At 45.2% G+C, this 11,501-nt stretch overlaps 1 protein-coding gene across 1 annotated transcript; it reads right to left on the reverse strand.

Annotated features, from left to right (window-relative positions):
- Positions 1-4,082: 4,082 nt before the first annotated feature.
- On the reverse strand, positions 4,083-10,382 carry LOC146725001 (uncharacterized). The gene is made up of 3 exons (XM_085485595.1): positions 10,351-10,382; positions 4,808-4,867; positions 4,083-4,679 (listed from the first exon to the last, which is right to left on the reverse strand). Exons 1-3 carry the CDS (start codon positions 10,371-10,373, stop codon positions 4,112-4,114), a joined length of 651 nt encoding a protein of 216 aa, XP_085341721.1. The 5' UTR covers positions 10,374-10,382; the 3' UTR covers positions 4,083-4,111.
- Between the last annotated feature and the right edge of the window lie 1,119 nt (positions 10,383-11,501).

Below are 11,501 nucleotides of genomic sequence, written 5' to 3' on the forward strand. Positions count from 1 at the left end.
AAAATAATTACAAATTAGAAGCAAGTGATTTGACAACGGTTGAGTCAATCCGTGACCTGGGTGTTATTTTTTCCGCTGATTTGTCTTTCGAGGAGCACGTAAACTTATGCACGAGTCGTGCTTACAAGACGCTTGGATTTATAATGAGAGCATGTAAATATTTTGTAAATATTAACACGGTGCGGCTATTGTTTTGTGCGCTGGTTCGGCCGTAGCTGGAATATGCATCGGTTCTGTGGGCTCCATATTAACAAAATCTTTGTGTCCGGATTGAAAGAGTCCAACACAGATTTCTTCGTAGAGTCAGTTATTATACAGACCGTCCGAAATCTTACTCTGATCATACATATGATATCATTCTTAATAAAGTTAGATTAATTACATTAGAAAATAGAAGAATTTTTATGAATTTAATGTTCCTATATAAATTAATTAATGGGCGAATAATTTGTCCGGAGTTACTGGCCAGGATCAACTTGCATGTTCCAGCTAAGTCTCTAAGAAATAACGCGATTTTCCATGAGGAATGTCACCGGACGTTATACGGTAAAAATAAACCGCTAAATAGATTGTGTATGTTAGCAAATTTATTTGCGAATCGGTGCGATTTCTTTCATTCTTCTGAACATGAGTTTAGGCGTTCTGTATTGGCGTCCATCAGCCGACAGGTTGAGGTAGCAGTCAAATAGAATTTTCAAATATTTGGATGCGTGCATGCGTTTGATTTCTGATCGTAATCTTGGCCTTAATCTTGATCTTGCTCTTAGTCTTAATCTTTCCGCATAAGTTTAATCTATATTTTTTTGTTTTGTTTTATTTCTATTAATCTTTATATATTTCTATATGTTATTGTATTTTTCTTTTTTTTTTTTTTACTTCTCTTTATAAATTATTGTTTGTACTAGAGGGAATTTTCCCGTTTACATGAATAAATAAATAAAATAAATAAATAAATAAATAAATAAATAAAATAAATAACTAGCCGGTTTTTGCTGACATTTCTCAATAATCGCATCCGTGTGCTCAATGTAGTAGTATATTTGTGTCTACACGGACGCTATACATACGCAATACAAGAGAGACAAAGACAGAATGATACTCTCTCCTTGTCAAGCTATCAGTATGTTACCACGGAAATTTTTCCATGAGGTGCTTTTTATATAAATCTAGTGAGATTCGTTCATATAAGATATTGCATCGAAGAAGTCACGTAGCCTCGTGGAAATATTTTTTATATATTCTTTATATACTAAAGTAAATCGCCAAAACGTCAGATTTTGCATTTTCGCTCTTAAAAATTTATAATAAATAAAATACGGACTCGCGGCTAACCCAATTTTACCCGCTGCTAGCTGCGCGTTTCCCCAAGTTATATTATTAATTTTTATCTTTTTTCCACAAAATAAATCTTTGGCGACTTGCGGACAATCCTACTAACTAAGAATATCGTAAATTCAATAAGATTCATTCAGTATTTTGGCTAAAATCTTATATGAGAGAATCTGTAATTCCTGGCCGGCTGATAGGCGTCTCCACCGGGCCTCCTGCCGACTCCTAACACATTTACAAATTATTATCTCTCGGCATTAATACAATACAATATTATACTTCGCTAATCGTTTATGAGCTCACAAGTAGAAGGATCAGTCTTTGACTTTGCGACAACAAAACAAAATTTTAACTCTAATACAATTAAGTCTACGCGAGGACTGTCGACGCGGGAGAAAGAATATTTGTGAGACGCGAAAGAGTGGATGGGTCGTGTATCTCGCTCAAACTATCTCTCTCGTCACTCTCGATACGGTACGCTAAATACGCTCTCAAAGAATTTCCGACAACTAAGGCCGGCCACAAAAGTTTGATAATCGCGTCAAAAGAACAATATGTTACCCATCCACTTGTCTACCTGGATTACGGCAACTGGAGGACGACGACGTCGTCTTACCGGTATCCACGCGGGGCGGCTCTCTCGCTCTCCGATCCTTCTCTCTCGCCCGATCTCAATGTTTGCTCGCTCGAGACCTCTACTCTCGCAAGGCGCTGGTCGGACAGTGACAAACGGTGGGCTCGCAGGAGACACACCGGTGACCCAGTTACCTAGATAGGCTACTCGTGGCGCTATCAGATCAGAGCCGCGCGCGCGGCCTTGGTCGTCCTGGCGGCCGCGTGTGTAATTATCTCTTCCGCGCGGATCCTTGATCCGCGGGTTGCCGTTCCTGAGCGGCCGTTACGGCAGCGTACGGCGAATCCGACCCAGGCTCTCCCCCAAGACTCCGGATGTCTCTCTCGTCGGTTTCCTTGCCGATGTTGGGGGGTCTCATCCGGGTCCTGGATAGCGTCGGGTCTCCACCGGTGGACTTAGTAAATTATTAGGCAGCGTCTGTTCTACACCGTGATGTTAGACAAAGTACAAAAATCGTAATATGGTTTTACCGGGCGTGTCTCTGGCGCTGTGGCTTCTGTCGTCTTTCTTCATGTCCCTCTCTTTATCCTCTTATTGGCCTCTTTCGGTTGGAAACTCGTCGCACATCTTCCTCATCGCCGGGATTCTCGAAATACTCTAAATTTTTAATATGGGAATTTTACGCGAAATAGCAGCGGGATCACGTCTGATCCCGCGCTTTGCTCGCTCGCACGCTTTCTCTCTCTCCCTCTCCCGGTATCTCGAAAGAGTAGAGGTCCCGTACCCTCCGTGATCGAGAACTTGTGCCCAATCTGTCAAGGCTGTAAGTATATATATATATATGTCAAAATATATATATAAATAGTACAATAATATATTATATTTCTGTGTGCAGATGCCGAGGCACAGTCTGACAGCGATGGTTAACGCGACCCCCTCTCTCGCAGTCGCAGCAGGCCCGCTGGCTCTCTCTCGCCGCTACCTCGAGCCGCCGGCTCTCTCTCGCCGCTGAATCCAGGCGTGAATCCCAAGCCGCCGTACCTCTCGGGAATTCCCGATTCAGCCGACTTTCGGACCAATATTTTTCTCGTCTAATTCTTTACAGGGGATGTTAGGAGAAGGAACAAGGGGAATTTCTGAGATCCCAACCATAGGATTCAAATTCCTTAGTTTCCAAATTTTCTTATCTTAATCTGACGCAATAACATCGCGTTTGGCTCTTTAGTCGAGATAAATACGATGATTAAAAATTGGTGAGCCGACTTAAAAATATTCTTATTATTTTTTATATTTTAAATTTTTCTATTTTCTATTTCTATATTTTTTAATTTTTTATTTTATATTTTTTCATTTTTAATTTTACACACACACACACACACAAATGTAAATTTACACATATTTTATAGATTAAAAAAAAATATTATTATCAAATGAGTGTATTTATTTTAGATTAAAATGTCCTCCTTATCTCTTGTTCCCTTTTAAATATTAGGAAAATATAAAGAAATTATTAAAAATTATTTTAAAAGCTCTCTTTTTTTCTCTCTCTCTCTTTCACATCTTCTCTCTCGCGCTCGCATTTTATTTCGCCGTCTCTCTCAAAACTCGTATGTCTCTTTTTCTCTCTCTCGCGTACGTCTCTCTCTCCTTCACATCTTCTCTCTCGCGCTCGCATCTTATTTCGCCGTCTCTCTCAAAACTCGTATGTCTCTTTTTCTCTCTCTCGCGTACGTCTCTCGCTGCAGCCCGTCTTCTTTCTCGCGCTCGCATCTTATTTCGCCGTCTCTCTCAAAACTCGTATGTCTCTTTTTCTCTCTCTCGCGTACGTCTCTCGCTGCAGCCCGTCTTCTTTCTCTCTCTCGCGTCTTAATTCGCCGTCTCTTTTAAAACTCGTATGTCTCTTTTTCTCTCTCTCTCGCGTACGTTTCTCGCTGCAGCCCGTCTTCTTTCTCTCTCTCGCGTCTTAATTCGCCGTCTCTCTCTCGCCGCAGGCCCGAGCCGAATCTCTCTCGCCGCGAGCCGTCGAATCTCTCTCTCTCGCCGCGAGCCGCCACATCCGATTTCTCTCTTGCGCGCTGTCTCTTTTTTTTCTAGTGGTTGCTCTCTCGCAAAGTATATAACGGGTGGCACGCAAATAAAGTACACCATGATATACATATACATATTTATTTGTCTTATATTTAATACATAATTATATATAAAGTTTTATTACATATTAAAAACTAAAGCCACCAGCTCGCAATCGACAAGTTGGTGCATGTCGAAGGCGTTGCTAGCGCGTATCGCATTCGGCAATTCTCTCGCATTCGTTACAGTGGATGCAATATTGGAGAATTGCGTATGTTTGATATCGACCGTTGCGATGAGCCTCGTCAATCGATCGAACATTATTTCGATGCATGAATCAAGCTCGAACATACGACGTAACGTCGATTCGACCATCATCATGCGCACGTCCGCCGATTCGAGACTTATGAGCTTGGTGTCGTTTATCTTGTGAAAACGTACTGTTAGCGGCCCGACACTTATGAAGTTATACACATCGTTGCTGGGAGAGTCATTGTTCAGATAATTGTGAATAGCGTGACGTTGCTCGTAGAGTCCTTTCCACGTTTCGAGAGATAGTATTAGCTGTTTTCCCCGATGATCTCCTATGGCGATCTCCACGTAATTCGGCGGATCCACTCTGATGCCGATTTCGAGGAATTTGAATTCCGTGGTTGTCAATGCGTATCGTCTTCCTAGTATACGAACCGCACGAGACTCCAGCGAAACGCTGTAAAAAAAAATTAGGAAAAAGAAATTAAAACTAAATTAGGAAAAAAGAAATTATAACTCATAAAAAATATAAAAATAGAAAATAGAAAAATATAAAATATATAAAATAGAAAAAGTTATACTTACTCGTCGCATTCCTTCTCGCACGTTTCATCACGTCTCGGCATGTAGTAATTCATGCTGCTGCTTTTTTTGGTGCAGAATATTTTTCTTGAGGGTATTAAAAAGTGAACCACCAGTCAGAACAGTCGACAAAAGACTGATCGTATAAAAGTACTAATAATCGAGTAACACTCATTGTTTACGCGAGATAGTTAGAGGTTTTCAAAGATCCCGGGATTCGCACATGAACTGTATGAAAATCCACGTTTTCACTGGAGACATCAAAATTAACCGAACGATAGGATAGAGGAAAGATAAAATATCACTGCTTAAGAAAGATGACAAACTGATTTGATCTTTTAAGAGTTTATTTGAGAAACACACAATTGAGATGGAGACAAAAACTGAATCCGAGACATATAGCCTTCGCGCGACAACCTTGCTTGATCAGAGAGCTCAGCTCAACTGCCGTTGACGAGGTGTCGAGAGACAAGAATTCCCCGTCGTAAGGGTGAAAAACGGGGAGCAAGGTATGTTTATTTGAGTGCGAATCAGCTGATCGGTAGCTGATCGCCAGCTGATCGGCAGCGAAAAACAACAAGGAATGTCACGGTCGCGGCATCGTAACAATACGAGACTCGAAAATAATATATTTGTCACGCTGAAATAATTGGCTATACAAAGGCGTGATATATAAATACAATGATCAAAAACTTATGCCGAAATATAAGATTGATCGATATGCGATAACTTTCACTTGTCAAACTCCAAACATTCCGCCCGCCTTGGCAACTCCGCGTTGACAATATTTATGGAACGTGAATCTATCGCGAAAATGTCTGTTTTATTTGGATCCGGCAGCAGGCACAATTTGACAATTGGTCTTTTGAGCGTAGTGTTGGCCGTCTTCACACTGACGACTCTGATAAGTCCGTCAGGCCCGTCATGCACGTCAATGATGCGTGCGAGAGGCCATTTGGTAGGAGGCATCCGTTCGTCCTTGATGAGAACTAAAGACCCAACCTGAAATGAATTTTGCGCTTGGTGCCGCTTAGAGGAGACCTGAAACTGGGACAGATATTCTGCAGTCCAACGCTTCCAGAATGACTCCGTCATCTGGCGGAGTAGCTGCCAGCGCGACAGCCGAGATGCTGGGACATCACCCAGAGAGGGCTCCGGTACAGTGGTGAGCGCTGATCCGATTAGAAAATGCCCTGGCGTGAGCGCTGAAACATCCGTTGGGTCATCCGAGAGAGCGCTTAGAGGGCGAGAGTTGAGAACCGCCTCGATCTGAATTAAGAGCGTGTTCATCTCTTCATAGGTGAGCAGCGTGTCACCTATGACTCGCCTGAGGTGGAATTTGACCGATTTCACTCCAACTTCCCACTTTCCACCGAAGTGAGGGGCCGAGGGTGGATTAAACTTCCACGTAACTCCATCGTTGGCGAGCTGGAAGGCGATGTGAGTCCATTCTGTCGTTGAGGCCTTGAACAGTCGCCTTAATTCGGAATCCGCTCCTATGAGATTGGTGCCGCAGTCGCTTGTGATTGTGGAGCAAATCCCTCTGCGGCCCGTGAACCGTTTGTAGGCGGCGATGAATCCGTCGGTCGAATAATCTGTCGCCACCTCGAGATGCATAGCTGAGGTGTTGAAGCAGATAAAGATTACAAAGTATCCTTTGTAAGTTTTTGCACCTCGTCCGCGAAAGGTCTTGAGTGTTAGAGGTCCGGCATAATCGACCCCGGTATGATAGAAAGGTCGACATGGAGTTGCACGAGAGGCCGGAAGCTGTCCCATTTGTTGAAGCCCGGTAACTGCTCGTTGACGTGTACAGGTTACACATCGATGAATAAATGAGCGAACCGGCAGGCGACTCCCGAGAATCCAAAATTTGCGGCGTATAACCGAGAGCATGAGTTGTGGTCCGCCATGTAACGTCTGTTTATGGTAATAATCCATTATGAGGTCCGTCAATCGAGAACTGCGAGGTAAAATCAATGGATGTTTTTCCGCCGGATCCAGCTGAGACAATTGAAGGCGTCCTTGTAGTCGGAGGTGCCCTTTAGTATCGAGAAACGGAGTGAGACGGAACAGTGCGCTGGTTTTCGGCAGCTGCTTACCTCCTCGTAGGAGTCGAATTTCCGTTGAGAAATAAGCATGTTGCGTTAATTCGACCCAAAGAAGGACTGACAATTCTAGCTCCCCTGCAGTAAGAGGGTCTTGCGATACAGGCACAGTCCTTGAAGGTCGGAAGCGTTGGATCGCGTAGAATCCAGGCGGTAATGCGGGTCAGTCGAGTGAAAGATGAGTATCGTTTTATGAGATCCCACATATCTGGCTCTGGAATCACGATCGCGATGGCGCAATTACGAGCTCGTTCTTCAAGATGTGCGTTGGAATCGAGCGAGAGCTTTGAGACTGGCCACGCGGTCGAGAATTGCTGTAGCCACAGAGGTCCATGCCACCACGACTGATCTTGCTGGAGAAGTTGAGGCGATGTTCCGCGAGACGCCACGTCAGCAGGATTCTCTTTCCCTGAGACGTGATGCCACCGAGAGTTTGAGAGCTCTTGTATGAACACGACACGATTTCGCACGAATTCTTTCCATCTCGATGGATGGCTTTTGATCCATGTTAACGCGACGGTGGAGTCCGTCCAGAGATGCGCTGGCGTTTGAGTTAAATCGAGAATTTCGCGTATTTTGAGAAGCTGTTTCACGAGGAGTACGGCAGCTGATAATTCGAGTCGCGGAATTGTTACGCGTTTAAGCGGAGTCACTTTTGTCTTTGCACTAACGAGAGTCACATGAATGCCGGTGGGAGTCACGACACGGAGATAGATAACTGCGGCAATTGCATGTTGAGAGGCGTCCGAGAAACCATGCAATTCGGTTCCGAGAGCCGTTGAGCTGGTGCCGAACCAACGCGGAATCACAATAGCCGACACCTGTTCGAATTGCTTCATGAATTCGATCCACTGAGATTTGAGAGAACATGGTAATTCGTCATCCCAGTCGAGACGTATTGCCCACAGTTGTTGCATGAATCGCTTGGCCGTGATTATAATCGGTGCGATCCAGCCGAGAGGATCGAAAATCCGCGCGATAAACGAGAGTACCGAGCGTTTAGTGAACGTTTTGTCTGAGCGCGGAAACGAAGGGGCAACAAACACGAAACTGTCACTTGATCGGCTCCAACGAATTCCGAGAGTATAATGCGTCGTGGAGTCGCCGACGGGTAGGATCGCGGAAGGATCCTGATCGCACACGGGAATACCTTGGAGCAATTCCGAAGCGTTTGTAATCCACTTCTTCGGATTGAAGCCACCCGCCGTGAGAGTATCCTTAAGCTGCTGCATCTTTTCTTTCGTTGTAGAGATGTCATCTGACCCGGATAAAATGTCGTCCACGTATGTATCGCGGCGTAGAATTTCGGCAGCCAGTCCGCGTGTGGATTCAATGTCGGTTGCGAGCTGTTGCAGACAGCGAAGTGCAAGATATGGCGCGCTAGCTAGACCGTATGTCACGGTACATAAGAGATATTCTCGCGGCCGTTCACACGGAGAGTCTCTCCAGAAAATCGTCTGAAGTGGCCAATCGTCTGGATGTACGCGAATTTGTCGATACATTTTTTCTATATCAGTCGCGAACACGTAGCGATGTCGACGCCAGCGAACGAGAATGTCAACGAGATCCGTCTGCAATTTCGGGCCGATATGCAAGCAGTCGTTTAATGATATTCCGAGATTTGTCTTCTGCGATCCATTAAACACGACGCGTAATTTCGTGGTCGAGCTTGTTTCTTTAATGACGCCGTGATGCGGCAGAAAGAATTCGCGTCGCGAAATATCATGAGAACTTGAGAGACGCATATGACCAAGTTCAAGATACTCACGTAGGAACTCCTTATAGGCTACCTTGAGAGAAGCGTGCGTTTCGAAGCGCGCTTCCATACGTCGGAGCATCCTGAGTGCTGGAGCGCGAGAATCACCCAAGTCACTTACAGTTTTTCGGAGCGGTAACCGAACGATAAAGCGTCCATGCGCGTCACGAGAATGCGTTGTCTTGAAGTGTTCTTCACACTGAGATTCTTCTGGGGTGAGCGTCACGTTATGCACAGGCGTGATTTTTCCTGGGCCCAGAATCTTTGGAGCAGATCGAGGAGTTTACCATCAAGAGAGCAGTGCAATCCATTAATTGATTGTTCTGTTGAGGTGTGATCATGCTCAGAGTAGAGTTGTCCGGAGAGTATCCAGCCGAGAGTGGTTTTCTGAGCGATTGGCGTACCGCTAGCTCCTCGGCAAATGCCGTCTTCGAGAATTTGCGCACAAACACCTGCGCCGAGAACGAGATCAATTTTTCCTGGCGTTGCAAAGTTTGGATCTGCAAGCGCCAATCCATGGATATGAGGCCACTGAGCATTCACAATAACTGCAGGTGGCAGATAAGAGGTGAGTTTCGGCAACACAAGAGCTTCGATTTTTAGAGAGAATGCCGAATTGACGCGTGAGATAATTTCAAAAGAGACACGTCCATTGGAGACACTGGATCGCTGAGCACCGATCCCGATAATTGGAATTGCAGCTGAAGTGCGTGAGAGTCTTAAGATTTGTGCGACGGATTCGGAGATAAATGATGCCTCCGATCCTTGATCAAGCAACGCGCGTACTTGATAATGTTCGCCGTATGGTGATACGACAGTAACGAGAGCGGTCGCGAGCAGTACGGACGTACTTCGAATTATACGCGATTGAGTCACATGACTGCATGCTTGAAGCGTTGATTCTTGTCCGTCGGCTTGCGCGAGATGCGTGGAGGTGAGTCCTATGTGCGAGGTCGACGGAATTGAGGCAATCGGCGACATCGTTGTTATCGCGGCTACCGGTTCGTTTGATGAGAGATGTAGCGTTGAGTGATGTTGCTTGCGACAGATACGACAGCGCTTTGCATTACGACAGCTTTTCAGATGATGAGGACCGAGGACAGTTATAACAGAGGTTTTTCGATGAAACTGTCTCGCGGCGTTGAGCGGGAGTCTTCTCAAGATATTTCGGACACGCCGAAATATAATGGCTTGAATTGCACAACGCACACTGCTGTTCGGCGGTGGTGGCAGCGTATGATCTTGCGTTTAGTTGAGGTCGTGTCATATTTGTCGCAGGATGTTTACGTGAGGTCGTGGATCTTTCCATAGCTTCGAGAGTATGCACGCGTCCAACGAGAAAAGTTTCTAAGTCGGCGAAGGAAGGCGCGGTAGTTGTCGCACCGAGTGTTTTTTCCCAATCCTTCATTGATTCGGAATCGAGATTGCGCACAGTCATAAAAACGATAAGATGATCCCACTGGCGCACCGGACAGTCGAGAGCTTCGAGACCACCGAGGATTTCCCTAACGTCGCCGAGAAGTCGCTTGAGTTCCGATGATGACTCGGTTTTAAGTTTGCGAATTGCGAATAACGCTGACAATTGAGCATCAATTAGTATTCGCTTATTTTCGTAGCGAGCAATGAGCATTTTCCAGGAGCGGTTGAGATTTTCACTAGAGATAGTCACATTTTTCAAGAGTTGCGATGGCTCCCCTGTCAAGCTCATTTTTAAATAATGTAGTTTCTCGACAGCCGATATATCATTATTTTCCATGATCATGGACGTAAACAAATCTCGATAATGACTCCATTGAGCGTAATCACCTGAGAATTTTGGTATGTCGATACGAGGCAGTCGTCGAGAATGAGATGCGGTAGACGTTGTCATTGAGGCCTCGGTCGCGGACGCACTTCTTTCCGGTACGAGCTCATCTAACATGTCAAGCATGATGCCATTCGCATCGATGTATTTCTCTTCGCACAATGCATAGAGGTCGTCAGCGAAATACGGCAGCTTTGCAATGTCGGGGCTCCGCACTTTGCACAAGCTATCATGAAGACCCTGGAATTTCTCCCAATTAGCCTTGAGTGCGCTCACGCGACTTTGCACTGCTCCACGAGTTGTTTTTGTCGGTCCGAGTTTATGAAGATTTTCGAAAACTGCGCGGGAAATCAGACCGAACAATTCATTCTGGCGAGCAATGGTGTTTTCGATTGTTGCCATCTTCGATTGAGTCGGACTAACTTGACTGGAGAGAACACAGCACGTGCGAAAATGCACTTATTTGAGAACGCACGTCGAAAGCGGCAACCGCACTTACGCAAGACTCACGCACAATCGTAATTCCGCAGCCGACTGCTGAGAACCGCTGGTGTGACAGCAACGAGACAATAAGCACGATATTTCACACTCGCGACGTTCGGTAATTTCGGTTACGAGAATTCACTTAATTCGCGAATTCCGAAGATCCGGCTCGAAGGACCAGCAATGTTTACGCGAGATAGTTAGAGGTTTTCAAAGATCCCGGGATTCGCACATGAACTGTATGAAAATCCACGTTTTCACTGGAGACATCAAAATTAACCGAACGATAGGATAGAGGAAAGATAAAATATCACTGCTTAAGAAAGATGACAAACTGATTTGATCTTTTAAGAGTTTATTTGAGAAACACACAATTGAGATGGAGACAAAAACTGAATCCGAGACATATAGCCTTCGCGCGACAATCTTGCTTGATCAGAGAGCTCAGCTCAACTGCCGTTGACGAGGTGTCGAGAGACAAGAATTCCCCGTCGTAAGGGTGAAAAACGGGGAGCAAGGTATGTTTATTTGAGTGCGAATCAGCTGATC

The sequence above is a fragment of the Nylanderia fulva genome, unplaced genomic scaffold (genome assembly GCF_048542155.1).
Source record: "Nylanderia fulva isolate GAGA-0341 unplaced genomic scaffold, ASM4854215v1 Scaffold1087, whole genome shotgun sequence".
In the NCBI taxonomy this organism is placed as follows: domain Eukaryota; kingdom Metazoa; phylum Arthropoda; class Insecta; order Hymenoptera; family Formicidae; genus Nylanderia; species Nylanderia fulva.